Below are 27,925 nucleotides of genomic sequence, written 5' to 3'. Positions count from 1 at the left end.
TCATTTTATGACGTTGATTCAACGTCATGTTACAACCAAAATTCAACCATTTTTCAACCCAAATCCAACCATTATACAACCACTTTGCAACGAAAATTCAACCACTTTGCAATCAAAATTGAACCACTGTGCAATGTAATTATTAAATGTATGGTTCGCTTAACGTTCCCGAAACGTTGCGGAATAACGTTATCATTTAACCTAAAACGAACCTATATCTTATATTGAGGTTTAAAGCCAACAAATCTTTATTCTACACAAGTTTATTGCATGGATGTAATTTGTACAAATATATATCATCGAATTGTTGTTCTTTTTTGTCTTGAATCCGGATCTGTTCGGGTGTCTTCCCAGTTGTCCTGGAAGTAAAAAAATATCAGAATGACCAATTGTTCTTTTAAAAAAAAACAGAGAAAAAATGACAAGACATACATGTACCGCATGAATAACACCAAGAAAAAAAAGAGATATGCGTCATCTTGAACATACACATATATGAAACCGAATTTATTTAATAATGTATTTTATGTCTGATTCAATTCATAACTAAATTTGAAATTAACCTACAAGATCAATATTTTAATCATGTCATTACGAACAAACACTTTTTATAAACTACATTTAACATAATTATATATTTCAATTTTAGAATTTAATAAAATTAATAATTGAAGTTAAGATACAATTTTGAATTTTATTTCTTTTTCAATTAACGGTGAATTCGAATTATCGGTGTTCGAAATCACGGTGTTAGTGTGTACATATTTATTTTTCACGTAATTACATGTGTTTTCAAGGATAATTTCAACAACAAATTGCTACCAAAAATGACTAAGTGAACGTTAATATATTCAAAAGTTGTACGAAGTCTCCATGGTACGAGTTTCCCCATAATTCCAAATTTAAATTTAAAGCAAGTGCAAATTGATATCAATTTTAATATAACAAATTGAAATAACAATAAAAACCTACCTCGCAAACTGTTGCTTATCGTCGATTGTAGGTTCCACTACTCTTATTATTGAACAAACAGGTGTACATTCAATAACAGATCAGAACAGAACAGAATATTTATTTTGACTTAAGCATAACAAGCTTATCGTCATATACAAATGCATGTTAAATTTACAGACATGTGTGCTGAATATAAATAATTTCAATGTTCAAATTACATACATCAATTAATAAATCACTTATCACTGGAGAGTGAGAGTGTTCTAAATTACAAGTTATAATGTGACATGGAATACATATTATAGGTATCAATACATGTGATACATCCATGGTTAACAAACAACATGTAGCAAGCATAGTACACTCAATTGTTAGTATAAGTTATAGTTCTTCTTAACATATAACGTGATAATAAACAAATTGTTATCTCTTTTTTTTAACATGTTATACAATAGATGGCTAATTTTCGAAGTGTCGTTTTCTTACTACTATTTAGGAGTTTCATAAATTTGAACATACTAGGTCGCTTGTAATAGAATTTTGGAATATATTTGACTCTTTCTTCTAGGTATTGCGGACATATTAGTATGAAATGGTACTCATCTTCGATATCGTTACATTTACACATGGGGCATATTCTTTCGTTCCTGTCAATATTATGATGTCTGCCTGTTTCAATTAACAAGTTATGGGATGAGAGACGCATTTTGGCAATAATCCTTCTATGTTTTTTTTATTTTCAATTATATCTAAATACGGCGAACTTAAGAATGTAGGTTTTAATTCTTTATACATATTTAACGACGTCGAAGAATCAATGTTAGTCCTCCATTCAGCTACATACTGATCTCGCAATCTTATTTTTAATAAAGGGATGAATTTGTCGATATTTATAGATTCAGGGAATAACCATACATCTCCAAATCCTGAGTGGTAAAGTATATCGCGCACTTTTGACAGGTATAGCTGGGAGTTGGATTATTGCAACTAGCTTCATATAGTTAAGACTTTATACGGAAGCTTCGCTAAATTCCATAAACGGAGCATGTCCACCGGAGACGGGACCGATAGAAAAGTGACGTTTAAAGGTATGTATTTTTATGTGTGTATCGTTTTATATTTTAATCAAGGTCGCTGTTTCTGGCGTCTATTTATAAGTAGAGAGGTCATAAAATAGAACGCAGACTAGCTTAACAGATATAGTTTGGTTCTGTTTTCCTAATATCAGATGAAATATAGATTAATTTTGTTTGAAATGCATATTGATTTATTACAAGTTTAATCGATATTTGTGTTATTAGCACACGTTTTACTTTGTTCATGTTTACTTTGTTCATGTAGCCTCTGCGTGGTATCAGGCACGTAATGTATTCAAAATTATATTATGAATGTAGATATCGACCTCTTACAAGTGTTTATAATTACAGTTTTCGTTTGATTTGTTGCATTAAGTTATTAAACTGCATGTTCACATGATCATTTCATGAACAGTTATTCACGAAAGAAAGCTTAAATATAAACTTAACACTATTAAACCAATGGCATACAACGTACACAGATTGACAACGTACACTTAACGGTAAACAGTTCCTTCACTTTAAACGTAGTGGGCAGTTCGATGTGAAATCCTCCATATCTCAACAACTTTCCGCCTATGGGTTTTTTCTCCGTGATAACCCCAATGTGCAGTATTCTTCATTGTTGCTGTTGGGAAATTAATTACAAGAGTACAGCCAAAATGAAAAGATAGAAAAACACTTTGATTCAAATATTGACAGTGTGGTATGACGGATACATAAATAGATTTAGATCTACAGTAAAAGTTGGGGTAAGGGTCTTGCTAAACAGAATTATTCGAGAGGATAATAGTTTAATACTTAACTAATAACATCCGACCTCCAACCATGGGCTAAGTACAACGGTACAATTATAAACCAAGTCATAAAATGACTAAACAGTAAGATCCCAGTGTATGGAACGCCAAAACTGTCTGTTGTTGTTAAGTTGATATTATGTTGGGTTAAGTTCGCATTATGTTGGGTTAAGTTGACATTATGTTGGGTTAAGTTCGCATTATGTTGGGTTAAGGTGACATTATGTTCGGTTATGTTGGTATTATGTTGGGTTGAGTTGGCATTATGTTTGGTTAAGTTGGCATCATGCTGGGTTAAGTCGCATTATGTTCGGTTAAATTGGCATTATGTTGAGTTAAGTTAGCATTATGTTGGGTTAAAGTGACTATGTTGGGTTAAGTTGGTATTATGTTGGGTTACTTAAGATGACATTATGTTCGTTATGTTGGCATTATGTTTGGTTGAGTTGGCATTATGTTTGGTTGAGTTGGCATTATGTTCGGTTAAGATGACATTATGTTCGGTTAAGTTCGCATTATGTTCGGTTAAGTTCGCATTATGTTGGGTTCAATTGACATTATGTAAGGTTTAGTTTACATTATGTTTTGGTTAAGTTTACATTATGTTCGGTTCAGTTGACATCATATTCGGTTGTCATAACGTTATGTCCGGTTCATTCGGATTTTTTCACGTAGCCGGTAGAGCCCCGGTCCATCCCGGTTTGCTCACGACCGGCGAGAACCGGGATAATTCGTAGAAATTTTTTAACGCGGTCACAGTATTTCCCGGTGCCGCCCTTGTTGAAGCCGGTCAACAACCCGGAAGAGTTCCGGTCAACCCCGGACAAGCTACGGTATATCCCGGTGAAACCCCGGCAGAGCCCCGGTTGTCGCCGGTAATGCCCAAGTGGAGCGCCGGTGAAAGCCGACAGCGTCCCGGCAGAGCCCCGGTATTCCGTAACTCCACCGGCATTCACCGGTGCTATAGAGACCCCGGCAGAGCTACGACAACGCCCCGATTTTGACCCGGTCGTCGCCGGTAATGCCCTGGCGGAGCCCCGATGATTGTCGGTGGTGTCCCGGCAAAGCGCCGGTTTACTGATGTACCGTAGCTATACTGGGACTCTGCCGGCATTCACCGGGGCTCCACCGGGGCAACACCGGCGATAACCGGTGCGTTGCCGTAGCTCTGTTGGGGTCTGTTTTAACCCCTGGTGGAGCTACGGTGCCGTCCCGGTTGTTCCCGGTGCCGTCCCGGTTGTTGCCGGTGCCGCGCCGGTTGTTGCCGGTCCTTCCCGGTGATTCCTGGTTCATCCCGGAGGTATTAAACATTTGAATACTTTCCCGGTGGAGACCCGGTCCATCCAGGTCGTTCCCAGTGGAGCCCCGGTTCATCCCGGTAGAGCCCCGGTTCATCCCGGTAGAGCCCGGATTGCGCACCGGGGCTCCACCGGCATCAAAGTGAGACTGGGCCTTTAGTTTTGATACCGTTTCGTCGTCATTTTTTTCATTGCAGAAATTTGCAATTAGATCAGACAGCCCTATCTCTATTAGCGCACGTGTGAGTCGATCCGCCATTTTAAGACTACTGTACCGAGGAGATCCGAATGAACCGAACATAACGTAATGACGACCAAACATGATGGCAACTTAACCGAACACGATGTTAACTTTATCCAACATAATGGACACTGAACCTAACATAATAGCAACTGAACCCAACATAATGTCAACTTAAACGAACATAATGCCAACTTAATCGAATATAATGCCAACTTAACCCATCATAATGTCAACTTAACCTAACATAATATCAAATGAACCCAACATAATGCCAACTTAACCAAACATAATGTCGCCTTTACCCAGCATAATGTCAAATGAATCCAACATAATGCCAACTTAACCCAACAGAATGTCAACTTAACCCAGCATAATGTCGCCTTAACCCAGCATAATGTCAAATGAATCCAACATAATGCCAACTTAACCCAACATAATGCCAACTTAACCAAACATATTGTCGCCTTAACCCAGCATAAAGTCAAATGAACCCAACATAATGCCAACTTAACCAAACATAATGTCGCCTTAACCCAGCATAATGTCAAATGAATTCAACATAATGCCAACTTAACCCGACATAATGCCAACTTCACCAAACATAATGTCGCCTTAACCCAGCATTATGTCAAATGAATCCAACATAATGTAAACTTAACCCAACAGAATGTCAACTTAACATATCAGTCTTGTTCAACAAAAGGCAGTTTGGGCGTTCCATACCACTGGGTGCGATGTTGGCGAACCGTTTGCGTATTGTATCGTAGTTTATGCGGTCCTTCCGCGACTGGGGCTGCATTTTGCGTGGACCCGGATTGTGATCCAGCAACATACCTAATTTACTTAATAGACTCATCAGAGTTGGGACGTATTATGAATATAGCTGCAATTTCCAGCTAGTTAGTTGTTACTTGAACGATTTTCAAATTTATATTTGATGTGGCCCTTTGTTTTGGGGTTGGGGATTAAACCCGGGTCGCCAAGATGAGACAAATGTGTAACAACGAATGCGCTTATCGGACAGACAGCTTGCGAACCATATTAACCTGTTTCCATTGATCTTTAACTTGTCTTCATATTTAATTACTATTTCAGTAAAGACACCGACATGATTTCGGAGATGGGAAGCCATATTGATCTTTTAAATAGACATATCTCATTTGTCGTAGACATTGACCATTCTTTATAGACATTTAGCATTTTTCGTAGACTTTAAAAATGTTTAATACACATTGACAAATTTTCATAGATATTGGCCACACGCATTGAGCATTATACGCAGACATTCACCAATGCTTCATAGACATTTTCCATTCTTCATAAGAATTAACAATTATTCTCAGAGCTTTAACCACGTCTTGCAGGCCCGAATATCGGACCCATTACCAATCATAATGGTGTTTTTTTCCTCAATCCCCTAAAGAAACATACTTTAATAACGCTCCACCAGCAACTCTTGCATTTTTTCGTACAGTTTTACTACTTCAATTGATTAATGGCTTTTAAATGGCCATGTGATAATAATTATACACTTTAAAAAGTCCTGAAAATATGCCACCAATGGGCTTGACATTAATAGACTTATGAGTCTAACTGACACCCCTGCCATGAATCGCTAATGGCTTATTGATTGTATGTGACTTAACACTTGACCGTCCTTCAAGTGTAATCGCTATATACGGTTACGAGGTAATTACAAGGTAATTCAAATGATAATTTAATAGAAATTAATGACAAACTAAAAAGTAACGAAACAAATATAGACATGTTAACACTTGTAAACATACTTGCATTGATTTCACTTATTTCCATTTTAAATTAATTTTAAAAATAACATTAACATCATGTGTATTAGCACTTGCACGTATAAACAATTCATATTGTTATATCTTAAATTAAGCTTGGACGAAAACAATCTTTCCCAACGTCAGCTGAGTTCAAAACTGGGTCACATGGTTTAAAAAAAATCAAGGACGAAAGATCAAATTCAAGAAATAGCTTGTGAATACTCTATATATCACATTTATTGCCGAAGCTTGATGTTCAGTTACATGTGCGGTCTTAAACTAGTATATAAAAGACGCGTGTAACAGTGGCCCAGATAATTATTTGGGAAATAGGGTTTTCACCCTTTTATTTTGAAAAATAGGGTGATTTCATTCTTGAAATAGGGTGAACTGAGTTATAAAACGACGGATTAAGTCAGATTGAAAACGCATGTATGTCGTCGTAAATTATTTGGTCAGACTCTTTATTTTACTATGAAATCTAGTCCGCAGAGCGTTTTATTTACTTTGACTGTTTCTTGCTCCAACATCCAGGTGCTTGCTGAATGAAAGCATTGCCTCGTTACGATAATACTTCAAAAGAGAAAATACCGAAGATGAGAAAAGCATTTTCGATCGAAGCCATTGTATTGCACGCATCCCATTTAACACGCATGATATTGTATTTCTTTGCTTTTTTAAACAATTTATTAGGGTAAAAGACGCAGATACGCAGCTTATCTGGGGCACTGGTGTAAACACTCTGGTGGACATGTCTATTGTATTATCTATATGAAATTTGATCAAAACAATTGCCAAATCAATTTGTAACGTCATCACATGGGGTGAAAACGAGGTATTTGTTTGAATAAAAAAAGGATGTCCCTATAATTTCTGGGCTGAGTTCAACACTTGGTATCGTTAGGTCAAATACTAGGCCGCTATGTCAAAATGAAGAAAACGCTTGTGAATATTCTAAATGTCATATATGGCCAAATCGTCATGAAACTTGGTCAGAACCTTTGTGCGAGAGATATTATTGCGAATTTAAAACTGGGTCACGTTGGGTAAAAAACTAGGTCACAAGGTCAAATTTAAGAAACAAGAGCACTTACGCACTCATCTAAGTTTAAGACAGTACTCGACCAAGATTTGAACATGGCTTACATAAAGACAAGATACACATTCATTCCAAGATGCAGCAAGACTGATTCATCACTCTATTGGGGTTATTAAGCCTCGTGACTTTGGTTTAAAGGGACCTTTTCACAGATTTTGGCATGCTTTGAAGTTTGTCATTAAATGCTTTATATTGATAAATATAAATATTGGATCTAAAAAGCTCCAGTAAAAATCAAGAATAAAAATAAAAAAGGGGAAAAAGTAGACCGCAGCAGGGCTCGAACCAGTGTCCCCCAGGGTCCTGGAGTAAAAACAAATTAGACCGCTCGGCCATCTTGCCAAGTATGAATGAGTAACGTATTTTATACTCTATATAAGCAATCTTCGTAGTTTCACAAAATTAAACGAAAACAACAGAACTCTCCAAATTATTCAATCGTTTCGCGTTGCAACGCTTTATAATTTTTAGGTTTTTAAATCGTCAAAAGATGCATATAATGGCTATATTAGACAATGGTAAATGTTCAGTATTACTGTTAACTCACAAATATCATAACTAAAACGAAAATTTGCGAATCTAAAACAACTTTTTTCAATTTTGTCAATTTACCGAAACGTGAAAAGATCCCTTTAAAATGATTGTCCGAGCACACTGTTTAATATAAACACTGCTTAAAAATAATATCAACTCTCGCATAAAAAGGAATTTAACTTGTATTCAACTTTGCTGTAAGGATACGGTGCTGCAAATAAAAATATAAACGATAAAAGTCAATGGTCAATATAATATATCATTTGTAAATAAGAATTTTAGAGTTATATACGATGCCAGTTTTAAAACCTCTTTTTTTCATTTGTCTTCATGTGCATGAAGCTAAGTTTTGATTTGTTAATGCAGTTGAAACGACGGATTTTATTTGATAATTCACATCGGTTTTCGCATCAGAATTCAATATGAAAATAAGCAATGCATACAGTGTGCCGGTGTTTTTTTAACTACTAAAAGAGATTTATAAAACATTTAATTCACGTTTAATTCTACATACATAAGGAGTTCACCGTATGCCAACAAGGCGATATAATAATGTACTTAATAAGCCAGGCAAAACTTACAATTATACATAATAGGTATTTAAAAAAAACTGGGATAAACATTCAAAGGATATGGCTTCCTCACACTAAGTAGTCATGTCAATAATGTATGTATTTACTATAATGACAATAAATTAATATGTACAATATCAAATTGACCATGCAATTTTTAAAATCATTATAATTACATGTAGATGGATACTATTTACATTAACTCCGGTATAAGAATTCATTTTTTTTCTTCAGAGGCACACCCGCTCATAATTTGCATTAGTATTTAGTGACACATGTGTAGACAAAGTCCTTCTTCGCGTATATTAAGCGTTACATCTACTTCCTCTTGATGGGTTTTATCGATACACGTATAGGAACTATACACGAATCTTTCCTTAAAAGGCAAGCTCCTGCCTTAAAGTGTCTTTTTTCATAGGCATTGACTTTGAAAGCCCGGATGTACGTCAATTCCTGGACAACGTTCATAAGTTGATAGTTGACGATGTTTTGGTGAGAAGCACTAGCAGGGAAAACAAGGTGGTCAACTTCCGGGATCCGGTGGAACTCCAGGTAAACGATATCTGCAGCTTTATGATCTTTTAATGTATACACGAAAGTCAGACAGATGATTTTTTTGTGTACGAAAGTCATCTGTCTGACATTCGTGTGTACATGTAATGTTACTGACATTAAAATATATATCTTCACTAAGATATTTAACGAGGCCGAATACCGGTTATTCCTGATGGTGGAAATGTCTACTGTGTAAGCAATTATTGTTAAGAACAGAACCGAACATAATAGTTCATTTTTTACTTAAGCATGTGAAGCTCATCTTCGTAAACATGCATATACAAAATAACAGTATGAGTTGAAGTACACACTAAACACACATCATTTTAAAGACCAGTTAATCTAAATAAACACGAAGTTAACATATTTTGTGAACATATATCGTAAGAATGTCACATGGATGAGGTTAAAACATAGTGGTATGCGTATGGTTTTACAAATTTAGCAATAATTACATAATTCTGACCTTATTTATGGCATTCATGTGTTCTTATTTTGTCAGGAACTATTAGATCTTACAATATCGCCGGATGGTGCTGAACATGACACACTTGTCGAAGCCTGCAAGAACGTCATTGAGTATTCCGCAAAAACGGGTAATATTAATGTTTGAGGATTATGTCATCGTTTATGCATATTGTCACGAAGGATTTTAATATTGTGTTACACGATTCAACTCAACGTTTAGATAAACCCATTAGATTAAAGGTTTAAAAGCACCGTTCTTTTCGCTCAAACCTATCGTGTTAAATAAATAGTTAACGTCCATGTATTATTAATAATAAAAAATACGTGTATCTTCATTAGGTTTAAGCGAATCCTTAATCGATATGACTCTTAGAGTTCAAATGTTTTGTCATTTAAGTCTAAGTGTATGGTCCATGAAGACGAAATGAGGAGACTTGAACGTTTTGTTTTAGCGTTATTCAGCATTGACATATGTCATTGAAGACTACGTGTACGCTTCATTTGTATACTGAAAATCAAATCAAACGTTCTCAGTGCAATCGAAATGAACAGGTCCGATTTCACTGTCCTTCAAGTACATAAAATTATAAAAGTACATCCCCAAAAGTACGAGAAAACACACTCAACATTACTGAATTATGAGTTTGCGATAATGACATAAAATCATTTCCACCAATTGGATATTTTGCAATAACCATATTATATGTAACGTATTTTCTATTTATTTCGTCGCTATATCGACGTAACAGGCCACCCGCGGTTTTTCAACCAACTGTACAGTGGTCTGAACGCGTACGGCCTGGCCGGATCGTGGCTCGCAGACTCACTCAATACAAACATGTAAGAGCCTAGGACTTCAGATATATTATGGGGATATTTACATATATGATTTTATTTTGAAAATAACCACCTTATCAATTAGAATGATAATATTATAAAACAAAATATCGATCGATTCACATTCGGTTGTGTAATGTGCATTTGAGCTGTCTTTTCAATAACGTGTTTGCATTTGAATAAATGCGTAGTGTCTATAAACAAAGTCGTTTCTAATTACATATGATGACTTTCTACAGTTTCTCGTTATAGTCATAATAAAAAACACCAAAAACCTATGTTACATGGAGATAAAGTACTTGGCTAGTTCTGTCTGAAGAAGTCAACACGGTGAGGGTTGTTAAACACGTTGAGGGTTATTAGACACAGTGAGTGTTATTAGACACTAGAAAAGCGAGCGTTCTTGATCTCCTCTGATTGCCGTTAAGATGAGATGTTTTTTTCTGTTTTTCCATTACGCTAGTTTTCTTTAAATCCAATGATTATCAATATACTTGTACATTACTTATAAAAACGACGAAAAAATAAATAAAAACACCCTAAAAAATATATTTAAGAAAAGAAATCACGATAAACAACATAACGGCGGCATTTTATACAACACTATATGTGAACTCAAGATGGGAATACATCCAAATGTCCGAACGTGGTGATTGTCAATATTTCAAAAACTGAACTATAGTATAAACATGTGAATGAAAGAGTGTACTATTCCAGCCACACGTTCGAGGCATCGCCTGTCTTCGTCATTATGGAGCTGTCCCTGCTGCAGAAGATATGCGGGATACTTGGCTATGAGAATGGGGACGGGGTATTCTGTCCTGGTATACGAACTTAGGAGCGAAATAATGACGCCTCGTTCTGGGAAAACTGATCCTATTGCATGTACGCACAGGCTAATCAGGGGCGACACTTTCCGCTAAAACTTAAAATATGTCTAAACGATACTTCATTTAAGCAAAATAATCCATTAACGCGACATGTTTCGTCCCTCATCCTGTACGGGCTGCACACGGTATTCTGGAACAATACTGTGCGCGAATGCATTAAGTCACTTTTCCTAGAACAAGGCTGAATGTGTTGTGTACAAGTATATTGGTTATGGACGCAGTCATGTTTTTGAGGTCACCTTCTACTTAATGGTTCAGCAAAACCATTATGGAGGTTTGAAAACCTTTGCTAGTTTTACATTTAGGATCAGTTTTTAATTAAAAACTGTAAACTTTTACTTTCAATCAGCAACAAGAATTTCAAATAAAATTTGTATTATCATATAAATTGTAATGAACATTAAATACCCAATGCAACTCTAGTTTATAAAAATGGCTTTTCCCTAAAGATTTGAAGAATAAAAAAACAAAGCTCGTAACCCTGAGTTTTCATTAAAAAAGAACAAATGGGTTTTACTCCCATTGGTCCGAATAAATGAATCATAGCTTTGCCTCACACGGGAATAAAATTATCAGAGCGACCGCCTATTTATTCGTCATTTTTAATGAGCCTTTCCGCCATGAAACTTTTGCGGAGCATCGCCCCATATATATCAAGTAGATTTAAATTAAAATATATAGATGTAAGAACAATGCGATGAGGTGCAACATCATTTTTTCTTTAAAATTGTTGAGTAATGACCTTTATTCAATGTCTATAAAGCATAACCGTGAGCATTTGTAGAAGACCAATTAACATTACTTAAGGATAATGGACATTGAGACGAATTGCAGTATTTAACCCGTTATTAAACCTTTTTGGTATTTCTAGACTGTAATTATGCTGTCATACTGCCTTCCGAATTAAGAGATAATAGTCGAATTTCAATCTTCAATTACTGATAAAAAACAATGTAACAATTTGCAGAAAACAATATAATAACATTTACGTTTAAAACGAAATATTTCGTGAGGGCATTTGTCACATACAGAGCTAACGTTTGTGTCCCGTTGTATTTTTACAAATCAGCTGCGACGGGAATATTTGGATTTTTGATGACACAGCCTGTCTCCATTTTGTCCTTTAGGTGGCTCCTTCTCCAACATTATGGCGATGCACTTGGCGCGCTACAAGGTGGCACCGGAAGTGAAGACTGCGGGAATGTACGGCATGAAGAAGATGAGATTTTATACTTCTGATGAGGCAATGACCTTATTATACCATATTAATTTTTTCTTATTATACCATATTAATTTTCTTATTTTACAATATTAATTTTCTTATTATACCATAATAATGGCTTTTTTACTACATATAAATTCATGTCATGCTATTTCGATGAACTTAAAATTGTACGTGAGTAGTTATTAAATGTACAATAATATACTCAGCAGTCAATGGAATTCAAAAATTGCTTCATTTCACACTGCAAAAAATATTTCAAAAAGTATTTACAAGTCTATATTTCCATTCAGGCCCATTACTCGCTGGTGAAGGGAGCCATGTTTCTCGGTATGGGCTTGGACAGCGTTGTCAGGGTAGCTACTGACGAGCTCGGGAAAATGAAACCGGAAGTGCTTGAGGCGAGAATCCAAGAGGATTTAAAGATGGTATAATTATTCACACGAAAGATTCAGATGAGTATAGGCTGATCTTACTAACACTAATGTAGAGAATTGAGACAATAATGAAAATATTGATGATAGGGATGATGACGTTTGATTACTGGGTTACTTTGTGTTTCACATCATGGATTTCAGGACATGGACTTTTTACATGATAAACTTAATACGACTATGCGAGCGATAGGATTCAATTGAAATAGTAGGCCGTGCACCACTTTAAAACAATCCCATTATATCACCTGCCATTAGAGCAAAATACCTGCAGTATTTGAATATATACAATATGAAAACTATTTATGATTATAAAGATTATGCTGAAAATTAGAATAATGAGGCGGAGACATATATACTGATACAAATGTTTATTATGGAACTTGTGTGTTATGCTACTGCTGCTGCTGATGATGATGATGGTTTCAAAGCAGTTCAAAATAATCCGCACAGGCTTATCAGGGGCGCCACTTTCCATATAAACTAGATTTTGGGTAAGAAGAGACTTTCTTTAAATTAATAAAAGCGGAAAGTATTGTCTGCACTAGCTAATACAGGACAACACTCTACGCTCAAGCATTTAGCCACATTTTTCCACATCGAGGTATATATCTTCTGTTTACATTGCCAGGGTCACCTACCAGCCATGGTGATGGCGACTGCGGGTACCACGGTGCTGGGAGCCTACGACCTGCTAGAGGCGCTGGCTGACGTGTGCGACAGATACGGCGTCTGGCTGCATTGCGATGTACGGCGTCTATATGATTGTAAATGAGCCAAGCTCTTTGAAAAGGGGCTTTATGCGTGTGCATATAGTCCCAGATAGGCCTGTTAAGACCGCACAGGCTTATCATGGACGACACGATCCGTTTTAACTGTTTTTCGCTAAGAAGAGACTTCCTCCTTGAAATGAAAAATACCATTGAAACGAAAAGTGTCGTCCCCTATGTAGTCTTGGACAACACTCGCATTCCCGTTCTCCCAGTGCGAGGCTCATATCGATGCCTTTATTTAATATATGAGAAAAACCTGTATAGGTGAATTGTGATTGTTGAAATATTTTAACAATATATATGTTATATACACATAAATGCTGAGATCAAAATAAATGACATTCCAAACATTGTCAACCTGTTACAAAAAGTAAAGTGTTGTAGATAGGAGTGGGTATGTTTTATCAAAGTTGTCTCATGAACGTCAGTGTTGTGCTATGTTTCATACATCAAAGCATCTTTTTCCCGTGCGTCCGCCTAAATTCCGTGTGACCAGTTCATCTTATTCTAGTGAATTCATCCACTGTATATACAGACAGTTAAAGTCTTCTGTTACTCTGTACGCGCTACTATATTTGCCAATCACAATTGAATTTGTAAATAATTTCTATAATTAGTTTTATGCTCCACTGCATGTACTCTAACTTTGGTTAACTCGTGTTTCCGGTGGCCGTGCAGGCGTGCTGGGGAGGTGGCGCCCTTCTGTCGGACAAACACAGACATCTCATGGCGGCCGTTCACAGGTCGTATTCTTCTTAAGCACATAACTGTATTGCAAATAATGACCGCCAATCCGTTGTCTTTACCTGCTGACGGGCTCTCTTAGTTGTTAATGGAAAAACGCGTATTTTTTTAATTAACAATTTAAATACCAAGCGCTACGAACAACAAAGTTTATAATCCTCGTCCTTATCATCATCTCCTTGAAACACAATCGCGCATATTCGCACAGTCCGCACAGGCTTATCAGGAACAAAAACTTTCCGCTTGTACTGGATTTTTTTTAAAATAAACTCCCTTTAAACGAAAATAAAAGCGCAATGTGTCGTCCCTTATTAGCCCATGCGGACTTAACGCCTGAATCTGGGTAGAAACTTAATGTACATGCAATAAGCCTCGTTTTCCATGAGCGAGACTCATTTTATGTTGCAGGACGCATTCACTCGCCTGGAATTTTCACAAGATGTCAGGAGCGCCCATACAGAGTTCTGCCTTTCTTGTGAACGAAAAAGTAACGTAACCGTGCAATTTTCGATATTCAATTCACATTTTTAGCTCACCTGATTGCTCAGGGGAGCTTTTCTGACCGGTCTTTGTCCGTCGTATGTCCGTCTGTCCGTCCGTCCGTCCGTCCGTCTGTAAACATTTGCTCGTAAACACTCTAGAGGCCACATTTCATGTCGAATCTTCATGAAACTTGGTCAAAAGCTTTGCTCCAATAAAATCTCGGCCGAGTTCGAAACTTGGTTGTGCCGGGTCAAAAACTAGGTCACTAGGTCAAAAAAAAGAAAAACCTTGTAAACACTGTAGAAGTCAAATTTCATGCCCAATCTTCATGTAACTTTGTCAAAATGTTTGCCTTAATGATATGGTGGTCGAGTGGAAAAGTGGTTCTGGTCCGTTGAAAAACATGGCCGCCAGTGGGCGGGGCAGTTTTCCTTATTTGGCTATAGAGAAACCTTGTAAACACTATAGAAGTCACAATTTTTGCCCAATCATCATGAAAGTTGGTCAAAACATTGGTTTTTTTTATATCACGGACGAGTTCGAAAATGGTCCAGATCGGTGGAAAAACATGGCCGCCAGTGGGCGGGGCATTTTTCTTCAGTGGGCGGGGCATTTTTCTCTCTATATATATTGGGAAAACATGTGCACACTCTAGAAGTCACATTTTTGGCCCAATTTTCATGAAATTTGGTCAGAACATTTGTTTCTTTGATCTGAAAGTTGAGTTCGAAAATGGTTCCGGTCAGTTAAATAACATGGCTGCCGGGGGGGGGGGCAGTTTTCCTTATTTGGCTATAGAGAAACCTTGTAAACACTTTAGAAGTCACAATTTTTGCCCAATCATCGTGAAAGTTGGTTAAAACATTGGTTTTATTGATATCTCGGACGAGTTCGAAAATGGTCCAGATCGGTGAAAAAACATGGCCGCCAGTGGGCGGGGCATTTTTCTCTATATGCATATAGTGAAAACATGTGAACACTCTATAAGTCACATTTCTGGCCCAATTTTCATGAAATTTGGTCAGAACATTTGTTTCCTTGATATGAGAGTTGAGTTTAAAAATGGTTCCGGTCAGTTGAATAACATGGCTGCCAGGGGGGGCAGTTTTCCTGGTTTGGCTATAGAGAAACCTTGTAAACACTCTAGAAGTCACAATTTTTGCCCAATCATCATGAAAGTTGGTCAAAATATTTGTTTTATTGATATCTCGGACGAGTTCGAAAATGGTCCAGATCGGTGGAAAAACATGGCCGCCAGTGGGCGGGGCATTTTTCTCAATATGTATATAGTGAAAACATGTGAACACTCTAGAAGTCACATTTTTGGCCCAATTTTCATGAAATTTGGTCAGAACATTTGTTTCCTTGATATGAGAGTTGAGTTTGAAAATGGTTCCGGTCAGTTGAATAACATGGCTGCCGGGGGGGGGGGGGGCAGTTTTCCTTATTTGGCTATAGAGAAACCTTGTAAACACTCTAGAAGTCAGAATTTTTGCCCAATCATTATGAAAATTGGTCAAAACATTTGTTTTATTGATATCTCGGACGAGTTCGAAAATGGTCCAGATCGGTGAAAAACATGGCCGCCAGTGGGCGGGGCATTTTTTTCTATATGTTTTTAGTGAAAACATGTGAACACTCTAGAAGTCACATTTTTGGCCCAATTTCCATGAAATTTGGTCAGAACATTTGTTTCTTTGATATAAGAGTTGAGTTCGAAAATGGTTCCGGTCCGTTGAATAACATGGCTGCCGGGGGGGGGGAGGGCAGTTTTCCTTATTTGGCTATAGAGAAACCTTGTAAACACTCTAGAAGTCACTTTTTTTGCCCAATCATCATGAACGTTTGCCAAAAACATTGGTTTTATTGATATCTCGGACGAGTTCGAAAATGGTCCAGATCGGTGGAAAAACATGGCCGCCAGTGGGCGGGGCATTTTTCTCTATATGTATATAGTGAAAACATGTGAACACTCTAGAAGTCACATTTTTTGCCCAATTTTCATGAAATTTGGTCAGAACATTTGTTTCCTTGATATGAGAGTTGAGTTCGAAAATGGTTCCGGTCAGTTAAAAAAACATGACTGCCGGAGGGGGGGGGGGGCAGTTTTCCTTATTTGGCTATAGAGAAACCTTGTAAACACTCTAGAATTCACAATTTTTGCCCAATCATCATAAAAGTTGGTCAAAACATTGGTTTTATTGATATCACGGACGAGTTCGAAAATGGTCCAGATCGTAGAAAAAACATGGCCGCCAGTGGGCGGGGCATTTTTCTCCAGTGGGCGGGGCATTTTTCTCAATATGTATATAGTGAAAACATGTGAACACTCTAGAAGTCACATTTTTGGCCCAATTTTCATGAAATTTGGTCAGAACATTTGTTTCCTTGATATGAGAGTTGAGTTTGAAAATGGTTCCGGTCAGTTGAATAACATGGCTGCCGGGGGGGGGCAGTTTTCCTTATTTGGCTATAGAGAAACCTTGTAAACACTCTAGAAGTCAGAATTTTTGCCCAATCATTATGAAAATTGGTCAAAACATTTGTTTTATTGATATCTCGGACGAGTTCGAAAATGGTCCAGATCGGTGAAAAACATGGCCGCCAGTGGGCGGGGCATTTTTTTCTATATGTTTTTAGTGAAAACATGTGAACACTCTAGAAGTCACATTTTTGGCCCAATTTCCATGAAATTTGGTCAGAACATTTGTTTCTTTGATATAAGAGTTGAGTTCGAAAATGGTTCCGGTCCGTTGAATAACATGGCTGCCGGGGGGGGGGGGGAGGGCAGTTTTCCTTATTTGGCTATAGAGAAACCTTGTAAACACTCTAGAAGTCACTTTTTTTGCCCAATCATCATGAACGTTTGCCAAAAACATTGGTTTTATTGATATCTCGGACGAGTTCGAAAATGGTCCAGATCGGTGGAAAAACATGGCCGCCAGTGGGCGGGGCATTTTTCTCTATATGTATATAGTGAAAACATGTGAACACTCTAGAAGTCACATTTTTTGCCCAATTTTCATGAAATTTGGTCAGAACATTTGTTTCCTTGATATGAGAGTTGAGTTCGAAAATGGTTCCGGTCAGTTAAAAAAACATGACTGCCGGAGGGGGGGGCAGTTTTCCTTATTTGGCTATAGAGAAACCTTGTAAACACTCTAGAATTCACAATTTTTGCCCAATCATCATAAAAGTTGGTCAAAACATTGGTTTTATTGATATCACGGACGAGTTCGAAAATGGTCCAGATCGTAGAAAAAACATGGCCGCCAGTGGGCGGGGCATTTTTCTCCAGTGGGCGGGGCATTTTTCTCTATATATATATTGGGAAAACATGTGCACACTCTAGAAGTCACATTTTTGGCCCAATTTTCATGAAATTTGGTCAGAACATTTGTTTCCTTTATATGAGAGTTGAATTCGAAAATGGTTCCGGTCAGTTGAATAACATGGCTGCCGGGGGGGGGGGGGTGCAGTTTTCTTATATTTATATAGTAAAAAAAAAGCTTGTGAACACTCTAGAAATCACATTTTTTGCCCAATCATCATGAAGCTTGGTACAAAGATTGGTTTTATATATATCACATAATTAATGCCATAATTATTGCCCTTTGATTGTCCAAATGTTCATTATATTATACAAAATCCTTGTAAACACTCTAGAGGTCACAATTTTGTTTCAGATTTTATGAATCTTGGTCATAATATTTATTTTTGTAAGCAAAGTTTGATGCTTGGTAAGGGGAGGGGGTCAACTCAAAGTATAGGTCACAAGGTCAAATCTTACAAAAACAAAAACACTCCATATGCCAGAGTTTTTTTTTCAATAATGATGAAACTTGACCAGGATGTTTGTCTTGACAATATATAGGTCAAGTTTGACGTTTGGTAAAGATTGAATGAACCGACTCCTCTCAGGTGAGCGAACAAGGGCCATCTTGGCCCTCTTGTTTTATTAGAATGTTTATTTTTCTATCCCCAAGTAATCTACTACAGTTGGGTTTCAAATGTTGAAACTGTTGAATAAACCGCTTACGATCTCAAATTAAAACAAAACGTTTGGTGTTGCACTATAATTAACTAGATATCGGCTTAAGGCGCTTTTAATTTCAAAAGGGTGTTCTAAATAATAAATTATGTTTCTCGTCAACAGGGTCTGATGGAGGAATGCAATCAATTTAAAGCGGAGTACTTGTTTCAACCCGATAAATGTTACGACACATCTTACGATATCGGTAAGTTTTTTTTTTCAAGTTAAGAGTTAAATGTAGAATTTCTACTGACTGAAAACGATAAAAACAATCTTAGGTGTCACTTATGTCAAATAACATTGGGATTTAAAGGGGCCTTTTCACAGATTGTTTTGAAGTTTGTCATTAAATGCTTTATATTGATAAATGTTAACATTGTATATAAAAAGCTCCATTAAAAAATCAAGTATAGAATTTAAAAAAGACAAAATAAGGTAACCCTCAGCAGGGCTCGAACCACTCACCCCTGGTGTCCTGGCGTAAAAAGTCTCCCACTGAAACCAATCTGCAATCCTTCCGGATACAATGACAGGTGTATTTTATACTTCATATAACCAATCCGCGTAGTTTCACAAAATATAACGACAACAACAGAACTCTCCAAATTATTAATTCGTTTCGAGTTTCAACGCTTTATAAATTTCGGGTTTTTAAATCGTCAAATGATGCATATAATGGCTATTTTATAGCATGGTAAATGTTCAGTAACACTGTTTCCTCACAAATATCATAACTACAACGAAAATTTGCGAATCTGAAACAATTTTTTTTAATTTTGTCAATTTACCCCAACGTGAAAAGGCCCCTTTAATATTATTGCGGTTAGACTGTTCAATACATTCGCCATAGGCATATATAATGGTATCGGTTATTTTGTCACGATATGCTAGGTTCTAAAAATTTTCACAAGAAGCACATATAATACATTTGTAATACATATTAATATACATATTAAGATAAATATGAAGTTAATGAACAATCTTTGATAAGTAGGAATTTTCACCGATTTTAATACAATCACACACATACATGTTAATCACATCATTAATGGTCACTTCAGTGTCAATATACTTACGTGTATTTAAGCGCATTGTGTGATCCGATGATGTGGGTAGGGGGAGTAGAACCGGAGTTCCAAACCAAGAAGGAGAATTTCCCGTATGGTAACTAAGGATCAAGATAAGAATTCCGGTATATTTATCTTTATGACTCGTTGCCGGTGCCGCCAGGAGACAAAACGGTCCAGTGCGGACGGAAGGTGGACTCGCTCAAGCTATGGTTGCTATGGAAAGCAGTCGGTGACGCCGGCATGGCAGCCGTGGTGGACAACTGCTTTCAGAACGCGCAGTAAGTAGCACTGGTGGTGTAAGTGTTGTTGGTGGTGGTGGTGGTGGGAGGTGGGAGGGGTTTGTACTTTCTATTTGTTGCATTGATTATTGATTTTTTACAAGGCTGCCTTTTTGCAGCTTTGGTTTCAAACCAGAGTCATCATGTCCCTTAATATCTACAACACAATGTGTTTTTCGTTATTTTCGATTTCAGGATGCATGTCAGCTACTTCTTATCATACTCGCACTACTCTGTGTTCGCAGGTATCTAGCCGAGAAGATGAAACAGACAGACGGGTTCCGCCTGGTTATTCCAGAAGTGAGTTCCTTAACACTTAATTAGCGCTCGCGAAAACTCAGAGCCTTGTCGCACGTGCGTTCATTTAGCTGTATTCACAAAGTATATATCGTTATCCTTTAGTTTAGATACTGTTTCAGTAATATAACATCAACCAAAGATTAACATGAAGTACATACAAAAGATGCAACGTAATGTTAGGTATGTCTACAACTCTTGTGTAGTTTATGTTTCTTAATTTATCTTATTCATCTCACCATTATTTCAATGAAGATTTGGACGATAAAGTTATTTGAGAAATTACTACTAAGAAGTTAATCTGAGTCGCGTTCTGAGAAAGCTGGGCAAAATACTTGTGCTTAAAGTGTCGTCCCTTTTTAGCCTGTGCAGTCCGCACAGGCTAATCAGGGACGACACTTTCCGCCCTAATTGGATTTTTGCTAATAAGAGACTTCATGTAAACGAAAAATGTCATAAAAGCGGAAAGTGTCGTCCCTGATTAGCCTGTGCAGACTGCACATGCTAATCTGGGACGACACTTTACGCACATGCATTATGCCCAGTTTTCTCAGAACACGACTCTTATGGTCGTTGACTCTGACGTTCTTCCGGTGCGTGTTATATATTGCATCGTTGAAATCAGCCCTTAAAACATTCGTTGATTAATCAGTGACATAAGTGACTGATCAATCAATTAATCGTTACGAAATACACGTATTTTACGTATTCAGTACTGATATTTTATGCTATATTTGTATTATTTGTAATGGGTTCGTTTTATATTATACATTGTATATTAAAAAAATAATGTTTTAATCATTTATAATTGTCGTTAAAGCATATACAATGAATAGGAGCTGACTGCATAAATATAACTAAAAATTTATATATATATATATATATATATATATATATATATATATATATATATATATATATATATACACAGTGTCCGACAAATTTCTTATTTTTCAGGTAGCCCACTGGGCTACCAATAAAAATATTTGGTAGCCCATAAAAAAAAATTCCTACAAAATGATAAGAGGCAGGTTTTTATCTTTATTTTATTTCTTCATTTACATATACATAATATGTATACATACATATACATAAAAAAGCAAGTAGTCTGATGTACACAGTCAATATCGTAAATTAATGTTACAGTACAGGCACCGTGTACGTAAATGTAAATGTACCAAAGAAAATTATATACTACATGTAGATATAACATGTATGTGCGCATGTATGTGTACTTAAATTCGGACAGCACGTTAAGCCGTAAACGTAAATAAAGCGTTTAGATATCATGATCAATACGATTGACTTGTGTGGTGTTAATCAATGCAATTGCCCTTTTTAACAACAAATACCGAGTTTCAAGAAATAAAGAGTATTAAATCATTTATTTACTCGTGTCCGACTTTAAGTACTGTCCGAATTTATGTATTGCATCCGTATGTTACGACACTTGTGTGCAGTCAGTATACAATACAATAATTGTTTCAATAATGAAGGAACTGATACAGCGTAACGGTAACGATACAGCGTGTTTACATTATATTTTATTAAGAGGAAATGTCAATGCAAAATTATTCGCGAGATACCCCGGTACTTTAGTTAAATTTCACAACGAAGCTTTTAATGGAAATTAAATTATCTCAATGTTGTACCCGCTACGAAATTTTTATTTACAAATAAATACACCCACGCCAATTTTCGCGCGCTTTTTATCTGGACAAAAGAATTCATTTTTTAAATGTAGAATTTTGTAACCTAAAATAGCTGTACACAACGCGTGCAAACCGTGGCAGGTGATTTACGCATGTTGCAATACAAGGGTCCCGATTGGGAGCTTATTTCATCATATCTTTAAATAGAACCATATGCCGAAATTCATTTGACACTTTAGAAAATTTCAAACGTTTGTGTTTATGACTCTTATCGTCTATATTACCCACCCATAGTTTGGTTTTAGAAATATAAATCGGGCATATATGGGATTATTGATTAACAGTCGATTAATCCAATTATTAATTGACAATGCAAACTAATTTAATTAGCAGGTGTTAACCGCGTTCACATCTTTTTTTATTAATATTCATTTTCGGTTTCGTTACCGTTTTGAAGAATCCGCTACTGTTTTGATTTATTTAATGTTCGGCGTCCTTGGATATTTAACGACATCAAAAACGTTGTTATTACTCATTGTTGCGGTTAACAAAGAATTCCAAACTGCGAAATGATGTTGCATCATGTGCGCCAACTTTTTTTTTTTTCATTATTTTTTATCGAGTGCACCGGGATTGTCTCCCATATGGCCATCGCCCCCAGAAAGACGTGTTAGTTGGTTACGGGGGATAGTGCATGATACAGGAGACACCCCGTTCCAGAGGTGACCCTGGGTCTTTTAGTGCCCGGTGTATAGCACCTAGTACACTGCACCTCGGTTTAACGTCTCATGCGAAAGACGAGTTAGAAGGTTAGGTGCAGCGGGGGATCGAACCAGCGATCTCTGGATTGTGAAGCCAGTGTGTTACCACTAGACCACGGATCCGCTACTGTGCGCCAACTATCCAACCGGCTCTCATTATATTATTAGCAGACGACAAATGTTGATTCTGATTGGATGATTAAAATACACTGTTACTGTTTAAGACATTACCGCAAGTGATCGGTGACTGATTACATAATTGATTGCAATTTGTTATCGGATTATAAGCAATACACAGTCTACAAACACATGGTCAGCGTGTTTATTCTACGCTTGTCTGTCAATAAACCGGGCTACCGCTCTTATAGATTTATAGTAGCCCGGCGGGCGTCAGTTTGAAAATTTCAGTAGCCCGATGAAAAATTTCGGTAGCCCCCGGGCTCCGGGCAATGGATTTGTCGGACACTGATATATATATATATATATATATATATATATATATATATATATATATATATATATATATATATATATATATATGTACATATATAGCAGGATGGATCGAGCTCCTCGTCAATTTTACATTGTAGTGATTTATCATAGTTGGTAATATCTGTTCCCGGTGAGTTTTTTCCAATGAAGTAGCGTATGTACGTGATACACAGTATGAGAACACATATTCCAGTACACTGACACTAATTGATACACAGTATGAGAACACACATTCCAGTACACTGACACTAATTGATACACAGTATGAGAACACATATTCCAGTACACTGACACTAATTGATACACAGTATGAGAACACATATTCCAGTACACAGACACTAATTGATACACAGTATGAGAACACATATTCCAGTACACTGACACTAATTGATACACAGTATGAGAACACATATTCCAGTACACTGACACTAATTGATACACAGTATGAGAACACATATTCCAGTACACTGACACTAATTGATACACAGTATGAGAACACATATTCCAGTACACTGACACTAATTGATACACAGTATGAGAACACACATTCCACTACACTGACACTAATTGATACACAGTATGAGAACACATATTCCACTACACTGACACTAATTGATACACAGTATGAGAACACATATTCCACTACACTGACACTAATTGATACACAGTATGAGAACACATATTCCAGTACACTGACACTAATTGATACACAGTATGAGAACACACATTCCAGTACACTGACACTAATTGATACACAGTATGAGAACACACATTCCAGTACAATGACACTAATTGATACACAGTATGAGAACACATATTCCACTACACTGACACTAATTGATACACAGTATGAGAACACACATTCCAGTACACTGACACTAATTGATACACAGTATGAGAACACACATTCCAGTACACTGACACTAATTGATACACAGTATGAGAACACACATTCCAGTACACTGACACTAATTGATACACAGTATGAGAACACACATTCCACTACACTGACACTAATTGATACACAGTATGAGAACACATATTCCACTACACTGACACTAATTGATACACAGTATGAGAACACATATTCCACTACACTGACACTAATTGATACACAGTATGAGAACACATATTCCACTACACTGACACTAATTGATACACAGTATGAGAACACACATTCCACTACACTGACACTAATTGATACACAGTATGAGAACACATATTCCACTACACTGACACTAATTGATACACAGTATGAGAACACATATTCCAGTACACTGACACTAATTGATACACAGTATGAGAACACACATTCCAGTACACTGACACTAATTGATACACAGTATGAGAACACACATTCCAGTACACTGACACTAATTGATACACAGTATGAGAACACATATTCCAATACACTGACACTAATTGATACACAGTATGAGAACACACATTCCAGTACACTGACACTAATTGATACACAGTATGAGAACACATATTCCAGTACACTGACACTAATTGATACACAGTATGAGAACACACATTCCAGTACACTGACACTAATTGATACACAGTATGAGAACACACATTCCAGTACACTGACACTAATTGATACACAGTATGAGAACACACATTCCAGTACACTGACACTAATTGATACACAGTATGAGAACACACATTCCAGTACACTGACACTAATTGATACACAGTATGAGAACACACATTCCAGTACACTGACACTAATTGATACACAGTATGAGAACACACATTCCAGTACACTGACACTAATTGATACACAGTATGAGAACACACATTCCAGTACACTGACACTAATTGATACACAGTATGAGAACACACATTCCAGTACACTGACACTAATTGATACACAGTATGAGAACACATATTCCAGTACACTGACACTAATTGATACACAGTATGAGAACACATATTCCAGTACACTGACACTAATTGATACACAGTATGAGAACACATATTCCAGTACACTGACACTAATTGATACACAGTATGAGAACACATATTCCACTACACTGACACTTATTGATACACAGTATGAGAACACATATTCCAGTACACTGACACTAATTGATACACAGTATGAGAACACATATTCCAGTACACTGACACTAATTGATACACAGTATGAGAACACATATTCCAGTACACTGACACTAATTGATACACAGTATGAGAACACATATTCCACTACACTGACACTAATTGATACACAGTATGAGAACACATGTTCCACTACACTGACACTAATTGATACACAGTATGAGAACACATATTCCACTACACTGACACTAATTGATACGCAGTATGAGAACACATATTCCAGTACACTGACACTAATTTACTTGTGTATTGACTAGTTATAGCAACTAGTTATAACATATGAATAAAATACATAAGTATTTATTTTATGCTTTCCGGTGGTTTATAGAGAAATATCAGTGAATTAAAACTGATAATTTCACTGTTTCAAACAATGAAAATTATCAGTGAAAATTATCGATAATTTTCACTGTTTACTGTGAAATGACGTCATTTTTTGGACGAAATGACGTCATTATCCCAGCGAAATTCTTAAGTTAAACTCTTTTACAATGTATATAAATTGTAAAAAAAACATATAATAAAAAGACAATAAGTTGGATTCGGTGGAATATCGATTTAAATTCACTCGTGATCATAGAAAATGTATATATTCACTCGTGGCTGCGCCACTCGTGAAAATATTATTTTCTATGATCACTCGTGAATTAAAATCGATAATCCACCGCATCCAACAAATATCCTCTATTTAATCCTTACTTAAATTCATGTGAAATCATTAAAATCATTTATTGCAAATAAGCAACTATAACAAATGACTAATTTATGGAGTGTATAATGTAATGTGTCTGAAATAAATCTTTAGCTATTTAGAACCATGAACAACTCTACATATTTTGATGACGAAAGAAAGTTTTGGTAATTTCTTGGTATTTTTTGGTAATGTATATTAATGTCATGCTCCTTATAGTATATTGCTTGGGCATCTAGAATCAGATTACAAGCATATCTTGTTAGGTTCAATTTTTATTTTAATAATAAGCACATATGTTTTGTACTAAATAGGTAATCAACCACATCATTTTATTGTATATATATATTTGTTTATTTTGTGAGATTACGTGTAATATTGACACCGTACAAAAAAAAAACAATTGAAAACGAATGTCAATACAGAGATTTGAACTCGGCATCGTGGACGCTTCAAACCATTAACAGTATTAAATTAGAAAACATGAACACAGCGAAAAACACTTTTTTAATTCACTCTTTTTAAAATATCTATATGACGTCTATTTCAGTTCGAGTGTGCTAATGTCTGTTTCTGGTACATACCGGAGTCCTTGCGAGGCCAAGAGGAAACCCCGGATTGGTGGCAGAAAATATCCAAGGTGAACCACACTTCCGCGCCCCGTCTGGGCGCTCTAATACTATGTTGAATACTCGTGTAAACGTTTAACTAAACAACGTTAATGAATAACTAGTATAGTTCGACTGTTGACGTAAGAACGTATGATTTCCATGGCACTATTGTATGTACGAAAATATATCCCGAACAGATTACAATCCAATCCACAATAGCAAAAACAGACTCAGTTGAATTCGATCATTATATTCGACGGAACACAATGCAATTAATTGCCTTTCATAACCTTTGTATTTTCTAGCTGGGTATTTTTTCAGTGGGGATCATTTAAACATGATGGTACCCTATTATTTTTGTTTTTATTTTTATATTTAAACATCTTTTGCATTTATACTCGTGATTCGCAGGTCGGCCCCGCAATTAAGGAACGCATGGTGCGCGAGGGAAGCATGATGATGGGTTACACACCACTGACATGCAAAGGGCACGTCAACTTCTTCCGTATTATTCTGGCTAATGCAAAGAGCGACCGGACGGACATGGACTTTGTTGTCTCTGAAATCGAACGGCTTGGAAAAGATCTCTGAAGCTTTTATGTAAAGCGCATCAGAATAGTCGTTTCAAAGTGATTCTTGCTTGTAAAGCTTGCCGATATTACTCTGATACGTATGCACTCTATCCGCGTAAATAGCATGCTTAAAGTGTCTTCTATAGTTTTCATAGGTTTAGTTTGTGTACGTTGTGACCGAGTTTCATGACACGATATAATTATAAAGTGGCATTTTCTTTTATATATGTAACTCGATTCCAGCACGGAAACTAATACTGTAATACTAATACTTATAAATTCATCATTATGGTACTATCATCATTGCACAAAGATCCGTGTTGATATTTTGGAACTATACTATAGTAAACAGGACATGCACTTTTGTTTATTAGAAGTTGTTTGTGCATTATGAAGGTAACGAACTGATATATGTAAACTTGTTTATTATAAAGTGTAGTTTTTAGGATCTGTGATTGTTTGTTTTTTCTTTTCATATTTAATATTAGGAATGGCGTATCAATGCTTAACAATATAGCAAAAATCCGGTATGTGTAGCAAAACTGTGGTATTATATTGTAGCAAAATCGTA

General features: G+C 36.4%; 2 protein-coding genes across 2 annotated transcripts in view; both read left to right on the top strand.

The window, feature by feature from the left end:
- The window catches only part of LOC127857519 (nucleolar protein 14-like), a 106,712-nt gene that overhangs the window by 57,026 nt on the left and 21,761 nt on the right, over positions 1-27,925 (top strand). The window lies entirely within an intron of this gene.
- Positions 231-27,804, top strand: LOC127857521 (cysteine sulfinic acid decarboxylase-like). Its single transcript, XM_052393922.1, has 16 exons — positions 231-269; positions 1,896-2,042; positions 8,780-8,913; positions 9,419-9,512; positions 10,134-10,224; positions 10,939-11,045; positions 12,239-12,354; positions 12,627-12,761; positions 13,399-13,515; positions 14,219-14,283; positions 14,693-14,771; positions 18,924-19,005; positions 20,031-20,148; positions 20,394-20,448; positions 26,722-26,811; positions 27,194-27,804. The coding sequence occupies exons 2-16, from the start codon at positions 2,000-2,002 to the stop codon at positions 27,371-27,373; spliced, it is 1,506 nt and encodes a 501-aa protein (XP_052249882.1). The 5' UTR covers positions 231-269; positions 1,896-1,999; the 3' UTR covers positions 27,374-27,804.

The sequence above is a fragment of the Dreissena polymorpha genome, chromosome 14 (assembly GCF_020536995.1).
Source record: "Dreissena polymorpha isolate Duluth1 chromosome 14, UMN_Dpol_1.0, whole genome shotgun sequence".
Lineage (NCBI taxonomy): Eukaryota > Metazoa > Mollusca > Bivalvia > Myida > Dreissenidae > Dreissena > Dreissena polymorpha.
The sequence above is the reverse complement of the archived record's forward strand: the minus strand, read 5'-3'. Positions and strand labels throughout refer to the sequence as shown.